The 25,534-nt window shown below is 35.4% G+C and overlaps 1 protein-coding gene across 1 annotated transcript; it reads left to right on the top strand.

The window, feature by feature from the left end:
- The first annotated feature begins 203 nt into the window (after nucleotides 1-203).
- Nucleotides 204-24,839, top strand: LOC141821588 (uncharacterized). The gene is made up of 22 exons (XM_074708971.1): nucleotides 204-570; nucleotides 2,649-2,903; nucleotides 2,981-3,105; nucleotides 3,211-3,255; nucleotides 5,240-5,321; nucleotides 7,724-7,792; nucleotides 7,899-8,069; nucleotides 8,155-8,220; nucleotides 12,203-12,271; nucleotides 12,416-12,487; nucleotides 12,615-12,676; nucleotides 14,680-14,961; nucleotides 15,260-15,396; nucleotides 15,585-15,679; nucleotides 15,750-15,788; nucleotides 15,890-15,949; nucleotides 21,235-21,402; nucleotides 21,518-21,569; nucleotides 21,665-21,702; nucleotides 22,428-22,492; nucleotides 23,515-23,566; nucleotides 24,226-24,839. Exons 1-22 carry the CDS (start codon nucleotides 397-399, stop codon nucleotides 24,295-24,297), a joined length of 2,250 nt encoding a protein of 749 aa, XP_074565072.1. The 5' UTR covers nucleotides 204-396; the 3' UTR covers nucleotides 24,298-24,839.
- Nucleotides 24,840-25,534: the final 695 nt, after the last annotated feature.

Here is a 25,534-nt window from a genome sequence, read left to right as displayed (position 1 = left end):
GTTCGGATCTTTCCCGGAGTCCGGACCGCTAGGAGATCCTCCAAAGCTGAACCTGGTAGATTTCGCGGGGTGAACTTGGGAGAGCACGAAGAGCGGAGTTCGTTATGAGCCGACGAAACCCGATCCGCAAACCTTCCAGCTGCTTTTGCGTGCGTGCCTGCTGCCCTCTTTTGGGGTTGCTTTCCGCCGTCCTGCGGCTCGTACGGACCACAACCCGCCGCCCATCGCCTCGTCAGCTCTCGCCATTTCCCAGCAGGCTTCGCTTCTCTCTCTCGATCGGACGGCTTCCCTGCTTCGTCTTCTTGTCCGCATCCTTCGGTGTTGGTGTGGCTTCTTCTTTTGGAAGCGGCGGTCAACGGGGGTGCGAAGCGGGCGTCGGTGGGCGATCGGGGGAGGATGGGGAGGAACGGGAGCGTGAGGCGGAGCTACTCGGCATCGCCGAACGACTATAAACTGCTCGAGGAAGTCGGGTACGGGGCCAGTGCGACTGTCTACCGGGCGATTTACCTCCCCACCAACGAGTTGGTCGCTGTCAAGCGGCTGGATCTCGATCGATGCAACAGTAACCTCGTGAGTTAGCACTTCTTTTTCTTTACCAGGTTCAACTTTAGTTTCTCGCCGAGGTCCAGTACCAGCAATTGGTTCTGATGAGAAGATTGAATCGAGGCAATCGGGAAGGTCGCTTTTGGAAATCTGAGATCCTATTGAAATTTTGGAACTTTTTTGCTCGCCAACGTTCATTCTTGATTTTCTAGATGGTATTGTACGAGACTGTACACGTTCTAAAGAGTTCAACTTGCGCTTCTTAGACTGTTCCTTTGGAATTTAACGGGTGAATAGAGAGTTGGTAGTTGGATATTTGAAGATATCTAGTGAAGTAGTAACGAATTTCCATGTTCATGACTTGTTTTGATGTTTTTGCTTTCTTAGTTTGCTACGGACCATGTACTGAAGGAAACATTTTTAGGCCCTGTTGCTCTGAATTCGCTCGACTCTAGTCCACTGTGATAGTAATATTAAAATTTTTATGTTTGTTTTTGTTTGGAAGTTAATTTTGCTGGATGGATCTCTACCATTTATCATTTTCAACTACGGTATGTTCTTGAGCAAATATCCTTAACATCTGGAATTATTTTGTTTCCAGTGGCCAGGTGCTGTTTAAGATGCATATTACATGATTTGAATCACTATGATTACGGTTTCCTCTTCTCCTTGCCTACCATGTCATAAGTACCTTATTCTTCTTGGATGAATAACTCTCGGAATTTAAACAATTTACTTGTAGCAAATACTAGGTGCTAAGTAGGATGGTGCTAGATACTCAACTAGGAGGACATAATGGAGTAATGGGCATTGATAACACTTCTAAGTTAATTCTGTTTGGTTATCGATACCTACATTGCTGTCCATTTTTTTCTACCATCAAACTATATTTAACCTACCCTATATTTATTGTAATATTCTCTTTATTCAATCCTCTGCCGTGTGGTCCTTGGATTTAGCTTCTTTGATCATTATTTGACTATCCAAATTTTAAATAACAAAATTGGGTCATAAACTTCCCCTAAATTGTAAGAATCTGGGAAATCAATTCTTTTGCTCAGTTGTTAATTGTTACAATTAATAATATGATGGTATTCTTGAAGAATGCATCCTAGTTGGGGTGGGCAATATTGATATTAGCATACCTCATAAAAATTTGGGGAGAACATTTGAAGTTGCAATTTAGAATTCCCGAACTGAGAGAGTGAGTGAGAGAAAGAAGGTGGAGTGGGGGTGTTCCTCCAATGAAGATCTTATGAGGAGTATCATGCATTGAATTGCTCATTTGTGAATTCAGATAATTACCATCTCCATATCATAAATTTTAAATATGTGTCCAGTGAAACCTGAATTATGTCACAATCTGTAGTTTATCTTTACCCAACAAGTCTATAAACTGTAAGAGCATAGATGCTAGGCTAAATCATGTTTAAATAGATTCTTGGCTATCCTAAGGTGCTGTTACATTATTTCATTGTGAAAAAATGTGTGTTCTATGAATCACACTAGTTTCTGTATGAGAAGATGCTACCATATCTTTGGTTAATAACAGTTCTAATGCATGCTTTTTTTTATCCCTTCTAATAGATTTATCCTCGTTCTGGTTTTTTGCATTTGGTCAATCTTTTTCCCTTAGGATAAACAGAAAATATGCTACTAAATGTTGTGTGCACAGAATTCAAAATTGTTTTCTAAGCAAACTACCAGCATGATCCTTATTTCTTCCTAAGTTTGAAGTGAGATTCTACACTTGGCACAATCAACTAGCATTTGCATTATTCCATCCGCCATCATGATTTTTAGTTACCATATATGTGGTGTTAGAGAAAGAGATGAAAAGGGCACTGTTCTTCTGGGTATAGAAGATGGTTACTATCTTTATAACAAGCCACTCCATTTAATACATATATGATATTGATCATATGCTACCAACATTGTAGATTTCTATGGTACAGATTCTGAAATATCTATTTTTTTCTCTCCGAAGTGCTTTTTTACTTTGTCATACTGAATTTGAGAGGCTTATTGTATTATATTAGGAAATGTTCATGTAAATTCTGCTATGCTTCTTTGTGTTGTTGTAATGGTCAAGCTACTTTATCTAGGATGACATTCGAAGGGAAGCCCAAACAATGAGCTTAATAGACCATCCAAATGTAATAAGAGCATATTGTTCGTTTGTTGTTGAGCAATACCTTTGGGTTGTTATGCCATTTATGGCCGGAGGCTCGTGCTTGCATCTGATGAAGATTGCATATCCAGATGGATTTGAAGAACCTGTCATATGTTCAATACTTAAAGAAACACTAAAGGCTTTAGAGTACCTTCATCTACATGGGCATATACATCGTGATGTCAAGGTTGCTTTTATGCTGGATTCTTTTTAGAAATTATACATGAGACCTTTTCCCTTCTTAAAAAGTGAATTTGGCTACAGGCTGGGAATATCCTCCTTGATAGTTCTGGCGTGGTGAAACTTGGAGACTTTGGTGTTTCAGCCTGCATGTTTGATAAAGGTGACAGACAACGTTCGAGAAATACTTTTGTTGGAACACCATGCTGGTGAGAAACCAAATTTAAATTTATTACATATATGTAATGTTAGTAATTGTTTTCTGAGTAATGCTTAGATGCTAGCAAAAGTTTTGATGAGATTCTTTTGTATAGGATGGCTCCAGAGGTGTTACAGCCAGGAAGTGGGTATAATTTTAAGTAAGTAATATATCTGATAATCAAACATTTACACACTGAACGTTTTGTACCTATTTGTAAATAGTTAGGGGCTTACTTATAAGTAGGGAAAAACACAGAGATGTATGTGCAAAGTTACAATAGGGTGGCATATATAACCAGAAGATCTACAGGAAAATTCACCCTAATAATTTTCCCCCAAATAACATAGTATAGAGTGTCTACTCTCCTCCTACTCAAGTTTGAATCTCATGCTCAATTGCATCAGCATGACTTATTGAGTCATTGAGTCTTCCGCAAGTAATCTTTGAACTGAGTGCTTCTACTCTGACTTTATTGAGTTGCGTGAGAATGAGGTGGTGCTTGTTGTGCTTGTCTGTAAACTTCAATTCTCTGCACGTTAAGGGGTTCTTTTGATCTAGATGAGTTTCTTCACCATCTCTGGCCTTTATTCCACCTACATGTTGGAGCTTTTCATCGGTCTAAGCTTCTCCTTTTTTTTTCTTTATGGTATGCATTTCACCCTTTGCTGTTGTCTTTGATGCCAAAGATCTTTGATTTTCATAGCTTCCATTGAGCAACATACCTGCTTGCCTTTCTTTCATTTACTCCTTTCGTGCCTCTTCAACTTCTAATAAATCCAATCTTGATATTCTACTGTGCTACTGGAATTCCAGGTTAATTGTTATTTTGTGCTGCTGCATGGTTCTTGTCTCGCTGATGCTCATTTTGGGGGCCAATAATGTCTATGTGCGATCCACAAACTTCAGTCTTCTTCTTCCTACAATGTTTTGGCTTCCTGTAGTGAGCCAATTTTATGGATCCTCTTCAGCATCTCCAATCGATAGTAGATTCCAATTGAATCCTATGGCTTTCTCATATGGTTATTATAGGTTTAATTTCTACTCCACAAAGCTGCCTTCCCAAAAAAGATAGGATCCTAAACATTTCAGCATCTTTTGCATCTGCTTCTTCCTTGATCCTCTTAGGCCCTATGACTATCCTTACAGAGAAATTAAATAACAAGAATTATGTTTCTTAAGTTGCACTATTGAAGGTATAATTTATTGGTTGAGGACAACTTGAGCATTTAGTACTAGCAATTGCAGACATGCTTGAACTAGACAAAACTATTTGACGTGGAACACAAAGTAAAAAGTCTCACAAAGAATTGTAAAAAGGTGTGCAGAGACAATATTGTTATCTTTCCTAAAATGTCCAACAAGACCACGTTTGTAATTCCCAAACGAGAAAGTTCTACGTGATATCTTTGGAATAAGCATCCATAATCACAAAATCGGCCCTAACCATGACGATCCTAATCTTAAATTTCTTGAAAAATTTCCTCAAAGTTAGGACACGTAAGATATTCATCCTTAGACATTTTATAAATTTTATGCCTTCCATTAACCCCACACATCCATTTAAGTATTTTTATATTGCTATATTAACTTTTTTTTAGTTGCTGCCTACTCATAGCTCAACACTCACTACAACCTTATACAATAAGAATAAGTATATAAAGCACGCAATGATTACACGAGATTTCAAGAGCTCTCTCCATACAAAATTATCAGAAAATTAATTATAAAAACTTAATGTTTTATTAGAATTCTTCTAACAAATTATTAAGACCAATAACAGCATAAACAAGTATTGATATGCAATTCACTTAGAAGAAGCACCATCTTGATGCGACAACAAGGCCTAATGTAATAATAGTGAATGATTATTTTATGGGATATACTAATAATATTCAATACTCAGTCTGAAAAGTTACAAATCACATCTAGGTGTTTTTTTAATCTTTCACCTAGAATTTCAAGCCACGTAATTCAATGAATGAAGATAACTAAACCTAAGGTTTTATGATTTCCCATGAAAGATAGATAATTCTTGAATCAAACTAGAAGTAGTGGATATAGGTAAATACAAAACTGGAATTTTCTTGTAACTGTTTTGATTTTGGTTTCTGCTATATGACTGATACCTTTTCTTTCTGCAGAGCTGACATTTGGTCATTTGGAATAACTGCACTAGAATTGGCACATGGGCATGCTCCATTTTCAAAATACCCTCCGATGAAGGTCTAATTAATCCCTGATGATGCCTTGTTATATGCTTATTTCTATTTGTTGCTGTAGCTTATTATTACATGCTCACTGAATAAGTGGAATTATATGTATTTTTGACTTTTGCCTGATCACTATATATGCCATAATGAACTGTTCATTTGGGAAAGGTGTATTGCCAATGAATCCATAGTCAACTATATTAACCATAGTTTCGGCTAATATGTGAATTTTGATTAAGGTCAGTTTCAATTTATTACTCAATTCGTTTGTGGTTAACTATGTTGACACCATGGACTAAAGTGCCAATCATGCTAGTTGGCCTGAACAACATTTCATCTGTCGATCGACATGCGAGACATCTTTGATACTGACATTGAGCTTCATGAGTAATGAGTTGACTATTCTCCTCGCTTCACAACTCATCCTGAATGACGATGATGTATGTGGTGGAAATATAGAGACAAGTTGGGAGAGAGACACTATGAGAGAGAATAAGAGAGAGAAGGTCTATGGAGAGAGGAGAAGGGGATTGGTGGTCACTAGTGAATGACACTTATTGTCGAATGGCGCTTCCTAGAGAATTAGGTGTCATGCAAATGGTGGCGTGCAAGGTAGAAAAAGAGAAGTAAGGGAGGGGGGGGGGGGGGGGGCAGGTTTGAGGAGAGTACATAGAGAGAAAGGGTAAATATAAATGACTCCAAAAAACCGCGCTAAATTAAATACCACTAAACTTAATTATCTTATATATAAATTTGGTTGAGTCCTTAACTGACTTACAAATTCCAAAAGTTTGTTTAGGTTTTAGCAAACAAAGTACAAGAAACAAACAAAGTAACATTTAATGATCAAAATTGTTATCAAATGCTTATAAATAAATTTCAAACACAATCACATGAACCCATAAAAATGTACCTTCATTTTACAATCTGTAGTGACTGTGAACTCAAACTTAAAAAATTGCCATGAACTCAAATTTTTACTGAAATGTTAGAAAATTACTTAGAACAAATTACAAACATTATTAATTAACATCCTCAATAATGAAGGTCTTTTGGGCCTTTAAATTTGGAATTACTCAAATGTTGCAGAATCTGAAAGTAAAACATGCCCCTATTTATAGAGGAGTAGAGAACGTCTCATTTTTTTTGTTGTTCATTCCAACGTTCTATGTGCAAAAGTTGTATAATCATAAGAATGAAAGAAGTTTATAGTTCACAAGACATTAAAGCTAAATATTAAAACTTTTGAGTACAAACATTTTAAGCTTGACTACTAATGCTACCAAATTAATAAGAAACCATAAATAAAAGAATAAACATGCATTAACAATCTAATTAATTATTAAACAATTAATTAATTACAAATAAATAGGCAATTAAAGTCACAATTTAGTGTTATACTAAGTAAAATTAATGATGTTATCATTAATAATTCAATTAAATAATTATTGAAACTGTATCAGCACGATAATTATATGTTATTGAAATTGTGTCATTTGGGTTAGTGACTGAAAGTTCAGCTTGGCTCAAGATTTTTAATCTTGGTTGTGACTTGCTAATCTATTATTTTTATTGATAATGGTAACTATGAAGATAATCGAGAATATAACATTTAGAGAACGATGGGAGTTTGTTTAACCTTGGACAACTTGATAGATACTTAGTTGTCTCATGGGCAACTTAACTAATCACAGATGTGAAAAATATGCCCGGGAGAAAATGTTATGGCAAAACTAAATTTTGCTTTTGTCTGTGGTGAACACTGAGTCAAATGGTCCTTTGGGCGGTTATATAAGGGAGTGCCCTTCCCATTGGTGCTAGTGATTTTGGGTTGGACTGGAGGACAAATTAAACTTTGCTTCCATCATGAGCACCAAAGCAGGTGGTCCTTTGAGTGGTTATATGAGGGAGTTTCTCTCGCCCATTTGGTTGATTATTTTGGGTTGAATTGAGCTCCAGTATATGGTAGCGAAGCCAACTTACACCTCTGCATTGTGTAGGTATGTTATCAATGTTAGGGTGTTACTGTGACAAGGTTTCCTCCTTCTAATGATCTATTAATGTTAAACTAGATTAGTCTCCACCCCTTCAAACATCTTTTACCATGAGGATAAAACTTCAATGTCATGATGAATCCATTATAACTTTGAACATGCTATGTAGTTTTGATTGTGCAATATAATGGATTAACGTGTTTGTGAGATAGTAGTGGTTTATTTATTATTTATATGGATTTCTATGTTTCTTCTACATTACTGTTAAAATATACTGAGAATTATGAACAACTCAGTACAATCTGGAAATCTTTTGTGATAGTTAATATGTTCAAGTGCCTCTAAAATATTTGTTTAAGCTGGAATTATAGTATTAATCTATTACATACATTTCTGATCTATACATACCTGCGTGCTGTAGGTTCTCTTGATGACTCTCCAAAATGCACCTCCAGGACTTGATTATGATCGGGATAAAAAGTTCTCAAAGGTATTAAAGGTCCCTTTGGATAATGGATACCTGTGAATTTTTGATGGAATAGTTTTACATTATATTTTGGCAAATTTTCTAACAAACAATAATCAGTTGTACTCAGTCCTTTAAAGAGATGATAGCAATGTGCTTGGTGAAAGATCAAACAAAGAGACCAACTGCAGAAAAATTGTTGAAGCACTCTTTTTTTAAGCATGCGAAGCCTCCTGAGATATTGTTGAAGAGCATTTTAAGTGACCTTCCTCCTCTTTGGGATTGTGTGAAGGCACTCCAGGTAGCTGTTAATGCTCTTTTATATCATGACTACTTTTGCTCCCTTGGATGGTATGATATGAACATAAACTCATTCACTTGTTCAGTTAAAGGATGCTGCACAGCTAGTTCTCAAGAAAATGCCATCATCTGAACAGGAGGCACTATCACAGGTTTGTGCTTCTTTTAGTATTATAATTACGCATCTATTGAATTTCAAAATTATTGTTATTAGTTTACTTCTTTGATTCCTTTCTAGTTTTGAGCAATTTCTATCATGTTTGAAATTTAATAGCAGTGTGTAAAACTGGATCGAATGCATATCCAATTTAATTTGTCAGGTCTATGCAACAGTACAAATTCAATTCTCATGTTGTGGCAACTGACATGATCGAAATTTACCATTCTAGTAAATTCTCAAAATCCACTACTCGTTGACTTGGGTAATCTATCCTATGCTCTCCATGCCAATTAGAATCATTCTTGTTGACACTCAACACCCGTTCTAGTAAATTCTCAAAATCCACTGCTCGTTGGCATGGGTAATCTATCCTATGCTCTCCATGCCAGTTAGAATCATACTCCGTTGACACTCAATACACGGTGACTCATGTCAATGTTTGTTATTTTTTATATCTTGATTTTTCAAAACTCTAATTCAATTCATTATCTAATTGCTATAATTTTATACTTAATTCAATTGATTATTTAATTATTATGTTAATATTTTTCAAAACTAAACAAGCTAAATGTTGAAAGAGTATAGACATAAAATTTAAATTTATATCAATTCATATCGACACATATTGAAGTAAAAAAAGAGGAAAATCATTTTCAATTCAACTATCTAATTGATATATTAAAAGTAAAAGGAAATAAAAAAATTCTAAGTAAAAGTAAATTAAATTAGAACACATCTAAATTTATTTTGGCACACTCTAACACATGTTGAAGTATGTCAAATATCAGTAGGTCTAATACAATAAAAATTCAATTGATTATTCAATTGCTATAATTTTATTTTTAGAAGTAAATGGAAATATTATTAAAGGAATAAAAACCATCTAAATTCATCTCCGGGTTGCAACTCTAAGGATGGTACATTAACCTTGATATTCTTCTGTTTACATATTTTGGTTGAAGACAATATCGCAGATTCAATGCTACAATTATGGATTATCCAACATCTTAATTTTGAGGTTTGAGTTATTTGACGTGATTACCATTTCAACCACTGCTTTTTCCTGAATCGATGAATCTCTTTTTGTATGGTCAGTAACCTGGCTCGAGAGAGACATTGTTGAAGTCTCACAAAAACACATCCTTATGGTATTGCTGTATTAAAATGCCTCCTCACAATCCTTCCGTCTCCAAGACCATGGTCATTTCAGCAATGTGATCTTTTTATGGAGAAGGAGATTGCATGCTTCATTTTCCTTTCTTTGTTGAAGTTGTCATATATTTCCTATAAACTCTCATAAATGCTTTCTCTCCTCCATGATGCTTGTCCGAAGCTCAAATCCTAGTATTTCCATTATTACTTTTGGTGCTTGGAGCAGCACATTGAGAGGCTTATATTCAGAAAATCAACACCACATATCCCTCTGTACCTTTTTGCCATCAATTGAACTTTGACCCTATGAAACTTGTATTAAATAGGAAACTTACATGAAGAAAGAGTGACTAGTTCTATGTGCCATTGGAGTGCACCACTTTCATTTTACTTACAACAGTTTGGAACTGAAGTCAAAGCATGGCTGGAAAATTACATTGTTGACAAGGATGAATAAGATTAGTAATGGGAAACATGGTGTTAGTTGGTAGACTTGGAGTATTGTGGTGAGGCAAAAGAGTTTTTGAGGATAAACTGTAATAGGTTCAGATGATAGTTGCCTGCTTAGGTCCATTATGCTTGAGTTTTTGGTGTCAATTGTTCTGGTGTGGTAGGTGGTGTAGACAATAAATTAGATATATGACACCAAAAACTCAATTGTAGACAAAAACTACTATTAATGGTTATGAAATATTAAAGATACATCCAGATAGTTTAGACAATTATATATAAGCCCATAACACTACTATTTAACCTTACGGGTAGACAACATTCAGCCTTGTACAACTCCCAAAGCTTTGATCCATCTCTTAAATTCCTCTCACTTTTTTTTTTCTTGTTTTGCAGACAATAAGGATTTTATCTCTTCTTGTTGTGGTCTTCTTGATTGCAATTTTGATCTCTCCATTGGAGAGTTTCAACTCAATGGTAATGACAATAGAGGTGGCCAGTGACAAAGGCAACATATGATGATGTCCTCTTTAGAGTATAGGAAGGTTGGTTGAGGAGATGCACAATTCCTCCCTAGCCTCAACATTCGGTCTTGTTGCATTAATGCAGAAGGCCAAGGACAGAGAGACGTTATGGTGTAGAGGAAGGTTGGTTGAGGAGATGCACAATTCCTCCCTAGCCTCAACAATCGGTGTTGTTGCATTAATGCAGAAGGCCAAGGACAGAGAGAGGTTATGGTGTAGGGCGGTGTAGAGACGAAGTGGTGCAACTCAGCATGGCCACTTTATTTTTTAAGTGTTTGAGAAGGTGATGAAAAGTGAGAAATTGGCCAAGTGTTGTTAAGTCGACATGGAGTGAGGGGCAATGACTCTGCTGTTGGAGAAGATGATTCGAAGCTGAGGCATATTGGTGGTAGTACAATTGGAGGATTTGTAGAGTGCTTTTGTTCTTCTTGTGCAGAAGGTGGTAGTTAGAAGAAGGCGAGGAGAGTTGCAACACTTGGAATGACCGATTGGGTGGAGTTTGGTGGTGGAGATGCAATTGATGGGTGGTAGTGGAGGAATGGTGATGCTGGATGAGTGGTTGATGCACGATTAAAAGGGCGGGCGATGATAAATGGGTTGGGTCTTAGCATCTCAAGAAAGGAGGGAGCTCTTTTTTTTTTTGGAAAGGGTGATGAATGGTGGGATTCATTGGGGGATGTTTTGCAGAGGGAAGTGGTTTGTAGCGTAATGAGACAATGCTGTTGTTTGATTGACAAGGCGCTGCAGATACTGTAGTGGCATGGTGCGAAGATGAAGCAACAAAGAGAATTATGGGGTGAATAGAGTGGCTTTGGTTTGGAGGTGGCGAATGGGTGGATGCATTGGAAAGAACTCAAGGTGGTGGATGGTGAAGTATCAAATACCGAATTAGAAATCGACTTCAGTACCAAATTGATGAAGTACAAAAAATGCTCTGATATCAAATTTATGCCACACAAAAATCAAATTCTCAAATCACATAAAAAATTAAAGACAAAATTAATGAAGGAGATGAGTATCTCATACTGAGAAAAAGAACTTTTCATAGAGCATGGAATAGAGAATTGAAAAGGAATTTTATTAATTAAAAGCTGAAAAATACATAGTGATAAGACATTTTAATATACTAAATACAAACCAAATAGAAAATAAATACCACTAATTAGAAAATATAATAATCTGCATACATACTGAATTAAATGAAAAGACATTGATTACCTAATCTAAAAATAGAATATTACCAATGTCAATTAAAATATAAAATATAAAATTCTAATCAATGCTTATACTAATTAAAAGACTAGTGCCAAATCAAAAGACACCCAATCGTAAATAAAACATTACCAAATCAATTAAAAATTAAAATTCTTGTGATCGTCTGTTCCTTGTTTGCATCAACTTACACCAACTGGTATTTGGACATGAAAAAATTATAGGAGCAAAGTTTCCCTTTACGCATGTCAAGTAAGAGTTAGTACATTCTCCCATGATTCAAAACCCGAAGTTAAAACTGTTTGGTCGTCAAAAGGGTCAATAATGCTGGTCATTCAACGCCAGACTTTCCATGTATTGTACAGAGGGCATTAACTGCAATCTGCATTCTTCAGTATTATTATATCTTGATTTTACTTTTGTCTACAATGAATCATAATACATATATACATATATACAATCAAAGTAATATTTCTTTCGTAGCAAGAATGTTTATGTAGGATATACCATAGAAAACTCAAAGATGGATGTCTTCCTTTTGAAATGCATAAGAATGATGTTATTCATTAAGTCTCAAGTATGTCATTTATTCATTATCAGGCTTTGATCATCTTCAGCTATATTCTATGTTTACAGAGTGAATATCAGAGAGGTGTCAGTGCATGGAACTTTGACATTGAGGATCTCAAGGCTCAAGCATCACTGGTATTTCTAAAATTGCCTGCTCTGTTGTGATAAGAAAGTTTCGTCCCCTTTTAATTGCTGTCATATCATCATGTTCACTTCCCCTATCAAGCTGCTTTAGAGTCCATCTTCATACACCTCTAAACTGCTATTTTTTGTTCACAGATTCGAGATGATGATGACCTTTCTGAAACGAAGGAAGATGAAGAAACTATCAAAAATTTTGTTTCCAGCAAGGTTGACCTAACTCCTTTTTTTTGAGCTAGTAATTACTTTCATTTCTTTTAATCAATTGTCAGAATTGATATATATGCTGTTTCACTTCCTCCGAAAAATAAATTATTCCAAGCTTTTTGTATTTCAGGATTCCTCTACACTGAGATCCAGTTGCGAAAAGTCACCAATTAATGATAAAACCAACTCAAGGTGAGTTTTATTATCTTATGAAGGCAAATGTTTCTTTTCATTTCTTTTTGTTTTTTCAACTTTTTATTTGTAATTTTTGACATGTCAGTGATTAACTCAGGCTCCAGTCACCAGTGAAGAGGAGTATATAATTGCATTTGATTTAGTCTTGATTGTATTAAGGTTTTATGTGGGAGGTGACAACGAACACGGGCTCCAGTGTGAGGTCACAAGAGAAGGAAGAGGGAGAGAGTTTCATGTGGGAGAGAAGGGGGAAAGCTTGCGAGTTTTAATAAGAGGGAAAAGAGGAGAATGAGTTTATCTGAGGCTATTAACCTATCTTGCTGGCTCAGTTTGAGCCCGTCCAGGTCAAACTAGGTTTGACACTGGTTCAGCTATAGCTAAGAAAAACCCAATTTGAGCCCGGTTTAAACTCATAGCAACTTTTAATCAAATATGATCTAGTTCGACCATTAAATAGTTATCGAACATCACATTGAAACCAGATTTGTCCAAAAACCACTAAATCAACATCTAAACATCTCGGTTCAGTTGTAGAACTTATAATTTTGACAATTTTACCCCTAATTAACTCTTCTAAACCCTAAATAAACTTTATAATTTAATATTTTATGATGCCAAAAAGTACTTAATTGGTCTACAAAGATTGGCTAATGCCTTTAACATTTCGTTGCACTTTAATCCACTTGTCAAGTTAGTAATCAGCTGGCTTCAGAGGAGTGATATGAAGCTTATATTTAACATTTGGGTGGTTTCCTACTACTTCGTTTTCTAAAGATCTAAATATTGAGGTCAATGGATGTGAGATATCATCTATGCTAAATTAGGACTGACATGATTTGTGGTTGCTCACTCAGTTCATCATTTTATTAGGGAGTCATACAAAATTACAAATGTAAAATTGTAAATTTCATATATATATATATATATATATATATATATAAACATGATTTGTTTAGGAAACATGCTTCCAAATACAATTGTTGTTTACATTATTCCTGACATGCCTCTCTTGTAAAATAATTGTGCTCTTCACCTGTTTACCTTCATCAGAATTAACTAACCCTCTGGGGCATTCTATTTTTTTTATGTTTTATGTCCATGTGAAATCTGGTTCCTTTCTAAGAACAGATTTTTTCAGAGATTACTAGTATTTTGTACAATAGCAGAAATGTGCTCATATATCAAGAGAACTCTCAATGCTGAGATTTTGCCGCTTGCACCAAGCCCATTCTTCCTGTATATCATGTTTTACTCTCAATGTAGCCCATCTCTTGCATGAGACATTATGGAACTTGACTTGCACAGATATCCTTACACTTTTCACATGAACCCTATGACATAGGTGAAGCTTTTCCATTTATTTTTTTTCCTTTCAATCCTCAAGGAGCAAGGTTGAGATAACTGAGGCAAGTAGTGAAAAATTGCATTAATTAATATACTTGAGAATTATTGCAGAACTTTCTGAGTAGTGACTACTGCATTATTGTCATTGAGTGCAATTTATTTACATATTTTATGCTATCAATGCCTAACATGACTTAATATGTTTTACGTTTGAGCATGCATAGGTGGTTGTTATGTTTCATGGAATTATAATTTTTCTAAAATCTTACACTGAATGTGTATTTGTTCTACTGATGTATGGGTTTATTGATCCATATTATCATCTGTTTGACCCTTCTTGCTTATCAAACCTAAATTGCGTCTTATGGTGTTGCTGCTACTCATCTTGCTTGCCTTATGGAAGTTGGGATGAATCCTTAACGTTCACAAAAATCAAATTGATACAGAGCTAGTCATTCTAATAAAACAACATCTGTTTAGTCAAAACTTTCTTTTAAGGCAAAGGCTCTTTTTTCCCCTCTTGCTAAGGCAGTCAGAGAGAATCCTCTAGCACTTTGAAAATCAAATTTATCACAAAACTTACCATTCTAATAAAAACCATGTTATGTTAATCAAAATATTCTTTTTCTTAGGTTCTTTCTTTTTTTCTTCTGCAGAGGAAGTATACAGTGTGCAGAATCCTCAGAGACAAAATGCTCAAATACAAGGGATGAAATATTGCAAGCACAGTCTTCAGATGGTAGTAATCAGGAAAGGTTAGATCAATACGACAGCTGCAGACTGAAAAGTGATTTAGCACCATCAACATCAAAACCCGATGCACTTACCAATCATAGGAAAGTCGAAGTTGGAAAAATACGTCAAACTTATAGTGGTCCACTTGCACTGTCAAGCATGCCTACCACCTCAGTGTCAGAAAGAGTGCATTCCACAGAAAGGTTAATCTTTAGCTTTCTCTATTCAGAGTTGATTACCAATAATATTCAATGATCAACACTGTTTCTAAATGTATTTTTTCCCCTTATATTATACAAGGTGGATGCTTTGACATAAGTTTCTCATTCTTTTTTACTGCTGATAAATGGAGCTATAATCTTTTCCTAGTTGATTGTTGTTGTTTCGTGATGATTTACTACTATTGGTTTTCCTTTTGGTTGTCCTGATTGAAATAACTGTGTTGGTTCACAAATCATATGCTCATGCAACAATGTGAATAGTCCTGCCTCTATCTTCTAGGGTTGATAATGACAATCAGCAAGGAGCTGAGAGATACATACGTGATACACGTAAAGTTGCAAATCTCAGTGGTCCACTAATGCTTCCAAACCGTGCTTCAGCTAACAGCTTATCTGCTCCTATGCGTTCATCAACAGGTTTGTAATAGTCGGGTATACATTTAGGTTTACGTGACTGACATTTGTTCTGTATCCAATTATGTGCTCTTATGTTTTTTCATTAGGAATATTTGCAATAGTTCTACAAGCTTATCTTTTAAGTCCTTGTTTGAAATTTTCCCAAATGTATGACTGTATTCTTCCGATTTGTTTTTGCACATTTACAGGATGTGGAGACTCATTGGAGGACAAGATCAAGCCTAATGTTGTTCAAATAAAAGGCCGATTCTCAGTTACATCAGAAAATGTGGATCTTGTGAAGGTAGGCTTCTGAAAACTATTCATTCTAATTTGCATGGTTTGACTTAACATTGACGTCTCTGTACATTTAGGACTTGCCATTATGTAACATTTCAAGAAGATCAACCCAGGTAAAAATTTGTAAATCATATTCCATGAAATAATGCAATTTTGTAGTCATCTGCATTTAACCTTGACAGGTCATTTTGTTGTTTCTTCTTTCCTTCTTCAGGAATCCCCCTTAAGAAAATCTGCTAGTGTGGGTGACTGGATAATTAATCCAAAGCCAGTGGTATGCCTTCACTGTTCTATTCTGTTTTTTTTCCTCATAGCATCTTTCAGTTTATGGTAGATACATATTCCATGGAGATGCTGTTTACTCTATACAGATTTTTCCTTATAAATTACTCATAGCATCTCATAACGTTTTTCTTGTTAAGCAAAGCTGCAATTTATGTGGCAGCAAGAAAAGATTCTACTGTTCTTAGTACAGCCTTAAACATTAGCATCAAGAGATTTTATATTAAGACATTTCTTTCAACATGATGGCACATATATCAAAGAGAGCATCCAAACAATCTGGAATTTATGGAAAGCCATTGTAGAATGCTTAAGAAGTAGATATCCTTTCATGATATAGTTATCTCTTATGGTAGGGTAGAAATGATGCTAAAAATAATGTGGCTGACATGAAATGGTCTAGGGCCAAATAAAATAAACAAGCCTCCAGATTGAGTGTTGGTATCTGACACAAATACAAGAGGCATAGATTAATGTTATCTTGTTGCACCTTTTTTACTGATCTTAGTCTAATTGTCATAGAGATGGTGCTAAAAATAAAATAATGTGGCTTACATAAAATGATCTTGGTCCAAATAAAAATAATATTATCTTATTGCATTTTTTTTAATGCACTTAGTCTGCTTGTCTATAATAAAAACTTATATGAGAAACCTAATCTATTGTTTGAGATAATTTTATCAATAATAAAAATTCTATCGTCTCTCTTGGTGGAAGAATTGCCACTTGAAAACTAAATCTACAATAAAGTATTTGCAAACAAAACAGAATTACATAATTAATCATGAATAAAGTCATACATCACTCCTTTTAAGTAAATGAAAAATGATCAAAACTCTAACTATATCGAAAAAATAGACAACTCTAACTATTTACAAATTTTTACCTAGGTTGGTGATCTCGATTGTAAATTTGTAATAGATTTTGGTCCACAAAGAACCCTTTAATGAGCGTAGAGTGGGAATGTAGTCACAACATCACAGCTATTGGATACAATAATGAATAGAGCTACTTAGACTTGGTGACGCAGAATGTACTAATCATGTCACCCAAAATATTTTAACTCATAACTTGAAGGGGAAAATATTATTAGCTGAAGATACCCATTTTATAGACTTGAAATAAAATAAAGACCTTTTCTCTGTAAAAGTATATTTTAAAAATTCTAACAACTCCCTAATAATTATAAACATCCTTTTGTTATTTACAAATAACAAAATTAAAATAAAACCTTAGACTATGTCATTCTCCCTCATCATGAAGTAGTTGACTATCAAGTGGTGAGATTAAGGTTTGTGGTATCTCATATAGGTGCTAAGTGGGGGGAGCCTTTGTTGATGGGTTGGTTGATTGTGTTCCATTTCTTCAAGTAACTTAGGAGCAAGGTGTCGAATAGGGATGGCAATGGGTTGGATTCCATATTCTCCGTCCCCATCCTCATTTATTATATCTATCCTCATCTCCATCCCTATTGGATATTCAACTTTTATCCCCATCCTCATATCCGTCGGAGGATCAGATATCCATACCCTATCCAAATATCCTATTACTACCTACAATTGCATTTTTTTTCTTAAATATATATACTGCCAGACCTACCTACATACCTGAACTCAATAATTAATCCCCATACCTAATTAGCTGATTATTTTATCAAGTAAAAAGTTCCTCCACACCCACCTCCATTCGGGTTGGGTATTGGATCCTCCATTGGGTTCGTAGGAAATTGTCATCCCTAGAGTCGAAGCTTGTCCTCAGTAACCAAGTATTATAAAGTTCTCTTCAATGAACTAGGTGCCTCCTACTTGTTGCTATGAAGGGTTGGCACCTTCTCACTATCTATAATGTTCTTGATTTAAGGAGTGAACTGAGTTAGGTTGCATCTGACAACCTTTTCCAATTTATTGATTATATTTGTAGCATAGTCTTTAAAGATTTTAGGCATCCTCTCTATTTCAAAGGGTCCTAAGCTTGTGTATTGTTATCTCTCACCTACTTTTACTTGTATGATAATGTGAGTTCTTGTCATAAATAGACTGTAATTAGGCTTAAGTTGTTTGCTTGTTTGTTGTATGTTAATCTTGTAGGAATCAGGAGCTGGAAGTAATACTAAGGAAGCATGATAGAAGCAAATAGAAACAGTCAAACCAAACTTGGAGTCAACTCAGACCAAACCTGATTGAACCAATTCTGGGCGCCTGAATTATATTCCAAGCGTTCGGACAGTCCAGGCACCCTGGTTTGGTCCAGGTGCCTAGACCAAGGTATGTCCGAGCACCCGGATCTTAATACAGGCGCCCTGATGGCCCAGGCGCCCTAATGAGAATTATAAAAGTATCATAATAAATTAAAGAATAAATAGAAAATTAAACAAATAAGGGTGATTAAAGGGCAGCCCGGTGCACGAAGCTCCCGCCATGCGGGGTCCGGAGAAAGGATCCATTGTACGCAGCCTTACCTTGCCTTTGGCAAGAGGCTGTTTCCAGATGTTGTGTGAGAAAACAATAAATACACTTATACTAACTAAACTAACTAATTTAAATAAAAGGAACTTCAATGAAGGGAATGAAATTACTAACAACGTGAGCCTTTTCTACTATGAAGTTTGCACCACGTGATCCTTGAACAAGCTGACTTCTTGTAAGATGTGAAAGTGATGAGATGCAAGAGGGAAAATATCATTTGCTTTTTTTTTTCTTATTACAACAACTAGACTATTTTGAAATTTCCAAGGCTAAATTGCAAAAGTTCCAAATTAGGTTAAAACGATTTAGGGACCAGACTGATGGCATTGCATAGCTGATGTAGGGTGCGAGCTCGTGGATGTGTCACAAGGTTCGTGGAGGAGGCGTCAATGATGAAGCTGCCTAGCTTGAGCAAGATGTTGGGCAGGAGCAGAGGCGAGGTCGCATGGGTTTGCGGTGATGTCAGTTGTGGACACTATCATGCGAACGTGACCAAGATGTTAGTGGGAAAACGGGGTTTTTAAATGAAACAACATGTTGATGTGGGCAATAACATGGCAAAGGAGAGCAGTGATGCGGGTGGCAACACTAAATGCAATGGTAACATTTATTGATTGAACTATTGGCACACTTCAATTAGGGGATGCTATCGTTCGAAGATGGATGGATGGTGGAGTTGATGAAGGTTGAAGTGGAGGCAGGAGGAGACCTAAGGATTTTGTGATGCATCGATACCTGTTGGGGAAGGAGGTGGGCAGTCAAAAGGTTGTGATGGAGTGGGGCATTAAGGGCGGAGATAGGTGGCTGAACATGAGCTCGCTGAGACACAAGCTGTTGCTGGAAGAGAATGACTTGTAGGAAGGAACTTGCACCAGAGGCTGAATCAAGAGTTCAAGTCTGATACTAATTGTCACAGCATAAACAAATTGTGCCACGCAAAAAAACTCGAGCTCAACTCACAAAGAGGAAAATATTGTCAAGCTAATGATACCTAATACATGGGATACTAACCCCTTTTATTGATTTGAAATAAGGCACGGTCTATATAAAAATACAACATGGTTTTAAAAACTTTAATGACTCCTAGTAATTATAAATATTCTTTTGTTATTAAACAATAATAGAACTAAAATAAAACCCTTGGACCTAGGAAGCAACAACAACAATGGATTGAGTTGGGGGTGCCTCACCTAGGAGTAATTAATAACACATGAAGTTGCACATAATGGAGCAACCATCAACGATTGAAAAGGTCATTGATATCTTAGGTGGAAAATGACAAAAGAACATGGCAACAGAATCACTTGTCAGAGGTCATCACAAAGTTGAGGACTTTGCATGAGGATGAGTGGATGTTGCAAAACATAGGGACACAATGGTTGCGAGGGGAAGGTTGGGCTCCGCCAAACTCGTAGACATGATGATCATGCGAGGATGTGTGGACTTTGTTGAAGGGTTTCATTTCCAAACACTAGGAGATGATTTCGTGTTGATGATGCTTGCCTTGAAGAAGAATTGCCAAATGCTAGGGAGGGTTTCATTGCCAAACATTGGATGGTTGAAGGAAGTATCAATGGTTGGCTATGCACCATGTTAGGGGAATTATTTTTAAAACTCTACTCTAGGTAGTGCTCGCTAACTACATATGTGTTATTAGTCGATTAAGTGATACCAACTAATAAATTCAAGAAATGTTGTAAAACTAGGTTTCATGTTCATCCATATTAACTATTCTCTCATTTTTCATATTCTCTAATTTATCTGAAGCCAAAATCATAGTTCTTTACTGCTTGGTTCTCTTCCTTTAAAATTCCCCATCAACCTCATTCAGACACAATTCCTTTAAATATAAGTTGACAGTAGGATTAATTGTTAAGCAGGGTTTTTGAGGTAAGGAATTGATTATCATTATTGGTATCTGGAAATAATTCAAGAGGGAAAATGTCAGTAGTCAAGAAATTATCAACTATTCAATGTGTTAAGTTATTGGCTAGTGGATGACAGTTGAACAGTTACTGTTCAAAGATAGATATTCTAGAAAGAAAATCATTATGGTATCAAGATTTTGGTGATCTTAATCTCCTGAACTTCTAGGTGAGACACTGGACCTCTACAAGACTGACAAATAATTTCTAATTTCCTTAGTTCAAGATTCTAATTTATGGTTGGAAGTTTTGCAATGATGTTGTAGTTATTTAGTGACAGTTAGTCAGCATTGAGTGTTTTATTCATGATTGAGGAAGTATATTTCATTTGGTAAATATCGAAAATTCTAGTCTTTGTTACAAATTCAGTATAACTCAATAATCAAAGAGAAGTCATCAAATGATTTCTATGTTTCGATAGTTTTGAATATTGTAGTGAACATATGTATGTGCATTATTTTCGCTATTTAATTATAAATCTTATGCATGCATAAAACTATATGCAATATTTCTTCTTTGCTTTTATATTTTTTAGTCAGCTTTTGATCTATCACTTTAAACAGTTAGGTTTCCTTCATATGGTGCGCCATCTTTTTATTAGGAGTATTAGAAGTATGTGTATGACAATTCTTTCCAAACCTTCCTCATCTAGTGTTGTTTTTCTCTCTGAAAACCAAGTTTTAGTGCTTTCTGTTAGTCAAATTAGATATTTATATCTGTCTGAAACAATCACATGGTAGATGCAGAGGTCTCATGATGCAATCATTGTTGTCCATTCCTTGTTGAAACTGACAATAGATGCATCCATATTTTCCTGTAATTTATGCCTATTCCATCTCTCTATTAGTTGGTATAGGTCTTAGGTGCTCGTATTTCTCTACTTTCAGTCACTGGGCCAACCTCCAAATGGAGATGGCAACAACAATCTGAAGGAAGTCAAACCTCCAAATGGAGATGGCAATAACAATCTGAAGGAAGTTAACAACAGTACAATGCCTGCATACATTCTCAAGCCCCATCTTGAAAATCTTTTTCAGCAAGCATCTTTTCAACAGGTATCGTGATCATCTTCAATTACCTCCATTCCTTCACAAATTCATGTGCCTTGAGTGAAATCTAACAACAATGTTTAAAGTTGTTTATAACACTGCTAGTGGTTTTAATTGTCAGGATCTCATTATGAATCTGTTGAATAGTTTGCAGCAAAGGGAGACAATTGATTGTGAGTTTAAAATTATTCCGGTTGTGTATTTGGGAAGATCAATGTCAAGTAGAAAATTTATATTGAGCTTTTCTTTTCCTTTTATTTTCCTACAGTGCCTTACCTAACTCAAAATGTGAGGAATGAGAAGTTGGTAAGTAGTATGTTATACTTTATATTCTTCTATCTGCATGATTATATGCTGCTGGCCTATATTGACCTTTGAGTGTCAACTCTGGTATTATTATGCTGAATAGTTGTGTTTATTGGATTTCAAGAGAAACATTTGGGTTATATCAACTTTGGTATTATTATGCCAAATAGTTGTGTGTTTATCAGATTCCAGGAGAAACATTTGGGTTATCTCCTGATCCAACTATGTTAATCTTGCCTGAGAACATGGTTGTCGAGTAAATAACAAAATTACTAGTTTACTAAAATTTTACATTTGATAATTCATTGCAAATGCAGTTACTTTGAACAAAATGTGAAACCAACAAATCTTGTCTATTTATGGCCAACTTACTTCCCTACCACCTTTGGTGTGGAATCACAAGAAAGATTGAAAGAGGAAAGAAAAGAGATTCTATGGTGCCTTATTTTGCTAGTCTAAATTTTATTCCTCTACTGGCAGCATATACTCATTTTTCTTCACTATGTTGGGGAATAAATCACTCAAATAGAGATTGAGAGATATAATAAATAATCTATCACTATATACAGATAAATAATGATTCATTCTGGTTACCGGAGGCATGCCCATGAATCATACTATTCTTTTTCTGTTAATTTAGGACTTGATCATCCCTTTCTCAGTTTTAATTGAGTGGAAATAATGTATAGTATGGTCTACTACTGAGTGAGATTTTTTTTTAATAGCCGGATGCTGTGAACAGCGAAAGAGAACGTATACTACTGAGTAAAATCTCAGAGCTACAAGCCAGGTAATATTTCTCTCCAGTGTAGGTTATTATAAATTAAAGACATTTATCACAAAACCAGCTCCGGACTTACAAAAACATAGTCAAATGCTCCGATATCATTGATGATTTATGATTTCATTTTTGAACTGAAATTTTAAAAATTAGTGATTTTCAAAAATTATATGCAACTGAACCCAATATTTTATTGACCCTATGGATAATCAATGTGTGTACCACTGTTTGTGTAGCTAAATTAAAAATGTTCTTTTATTGAATTAGAAAAACAAAGAGGTACCTCCTAATGCCTTCTCTAATTTTCAGATGATCAGAGGCACCTTTTATTAAATACTCTGATTATTTAGGTACCTAGTTTGTCACACCTTGTGCTTGTGTGGAGATATTTCTGCTTGAATCGGTAATAGAATCTGAGGTTCTTTTTATTAATTTCTATCAATATCTTCCTTGGCTAAATAAGTTTCATTAACCATCTCAGGTAGGTTATGCACTGTACATATTTTCCAATTGCAATAGTTTGTAGACATTCATTGTTGACAAATATTTATTTTTGCATTGCAACTTAATGATGTTTATCAAGAAGCATAACAAATGTATTTCTCACTTGCATTGCTAACAAATATTTGTGCTTTTAGCTCAAGTTGAAGTGGTCAGTAATCCTGATTATTGTATCATTTTCATTGATTAAATGATCAAATTATCCATTAACAAACACATGGGACATAGTGGAAAAAATAATTTATGATGTATGCTCCTTCAGATAACATGGGCTTGCTATATCCTGTGTTATCAAATTGTCTACCAAACCTATCCACTATGCCTATTATTTAGGTTTTCAATTCAGACCTTATTTAAAGAGGCACATGTTACTGGAAAAGTCAGTTTCACATTCATAAAGTTATATATGTTTTGAATGCTAAGCTGGTATATATACTAGTCATTATTAAAATTTTCATCTACCGTTCAGATAGTAGTGTTGTACTCCTAGGGTGCCTTGTAACCAGTTAATTTATATCTTCCTGCTGCAGGATGATTATTCTAACTGATGAGCTTACTGCGGCAAAGCTGCAACATATTCAGGCAAGCGTAACTGTTTGATACTACAATAAGATGTTAGGAATGAGTTGATAATGCTAATACAGATATCTAATCATTTTATTTTACCTAAAGTCCTGTTCTCGCAATTGTTACCAATACATGTTGGCTATAAGGGTAGATAGTATTAGTTATTGCTGTCACTTATGAAGAAGGAGCTGAAACTAGATTGTAGTTATGTTTACTGGTTTTATATTATTTTATTTGTTTGATTCCACCAAGAAGAGAAGTGGATGCTTAGAAACAAGGTTTTCTCAATACTCTTTCTACCTTCTAGAAAGCGAAATTGTAGGAACAACTAATAAATATCTTGAGATCTAGCTCCAAGCAAGCCAGTTTAACAGGTCATAGAACTAAACAAGGATGCCATATTACCAATAATGTAATGTTGGCGTGTTTCTTCTCTGATTCTTAGTACATTGCAGAAGAAATTACAAGTCTATATTTCAGGAAAATGTTGAGAGTTGCATTTCTGGACAAAGGGCAGTTTCTGTTTGTACCACTTAAACTTACCATTATTAGTGGTCCACTTAACTGTTTCTGTGATTGCCTATTCTGGCTGTGCATATTGCTACTTTTAATGAATGAATTTTAAGAATATATATATTACTTAGCTTAACCAATATATTTCCTGCATATTTCAGTTACAACAAGAGTTAAATGCATTGTATAGCCAAGAAGAAAACAAGAGGAATGAAGAAATAGCAGAATCTTGATCTAGTTCCTACTTTCTGGAGATTCTGGATCATTGTCATGCCAGATATATAGATATTCCTGACTGAGATCTTCCAATGTACTTTCTTGTTACCCCTCTAAGAAGATCGAATGGAAAGGAGCTAACGGAGATATCAATTTCTCAGTTCTCACAATGGCATATCGCTTGGGTACTTGGAGATCATATTGTCACTAACCCAATCCAGACATTTCTTCTGTTCAATGCTACAAACCGATCGTGATCATGATGTACAATGTAAGCTGTTAGGTTTTCAGTGCCTCCGATTTTCAGAAAATCCATTTGTTTGGATTGTGTAGTTACCACCACTGTTGCTGGCATGCTTGCGTCTAGTTGTATTGCCACAGCGCCGCAAGGCTCCTTCTCGTTCCAGGATCTTTGACGCTTTGGCTGTGTATGTGCATTTTTTTTCCAAAAGAAGTTTGGAGATCAACAAGCAGATGAAGCTGCTCTCGCAACTCCTATTTATTGTATTCAAACTTAATGCTATCATAATAATCATATTCATATTCGTTTGCCTTGTGACGAGTGATGTATACATTGTCGTTTTCTTTGTATTTCAATTTCTGAATTGCAATTATGGGTCTGCCCTGCTTTCTCATTTGAAAATGTCAACACTAACTAAAAAAAAATGATAAATCTCAGTTAGTTTCATTGACTATCTCTGGGGTGACCGGTTCGGTTTCACGAAAGTTTTTCATCAGCTATCATGGTAAATCGGGAAGTGCACGCAGCGATCAGTCTAGACGTCTAATATCTTTTGATTGCGCTCTTCATTTGGAGGAAAAATATCAACACTAACTAGATGGTTAAGGTGGAGGTTTGAATTTGAGTTCATGTACAAAGGAAGAGGCACTCAAGTGAGAAGATGATATATATTATATTTGGGACGACAGATAAATGGAGAACATAATTAATCCTTATTAAAAGTGACTCTTCATTACACCCTTCCTATTGACTACCCTCATCTGCCTTCCAAGGGAGTGTAATAGCTCTTCTTCAAACTTTTCCCAGCCATAAAGCAGTGAGGAATGAGCTTTGTTCTTCAACATTCCACCTCCAAATTTTGTTGCTGATCAGCTTGTTACTCTTCCAATCCATTACAGTATGTTGCATTAAACTATTTACTCCAAAGAAAGAAAGAAAGAAAAAAAAAAAGGAGGACGACATTATGGAATTTGCAAAGAACTGTGTTATATACTCTCTTCATCTCTCAACTT

The sequence above is a fragment of the Curcuma longa genome, chromosome 1 (genome assembly GCF_044706935.1).
Source record: "Curcuma longa cultivar G26 ecotype Majalengka, Jawa Barat chromosome 1, ITB_CL_G26_1.1, whole genome shotgun sequence".
Taxonomy (NCBI): domain Eukaryota; kingdom Viridiplantae; phylum Streptophyta; class Magnoliopsida; order Zingiberales; family Zingiberaceae; genus Curcuma; species Curcuma longa.
Note: the sequence above shows the minus strand (reverse complement) of the source record. Positions and strands in the feature narration are given on the sequence as shown.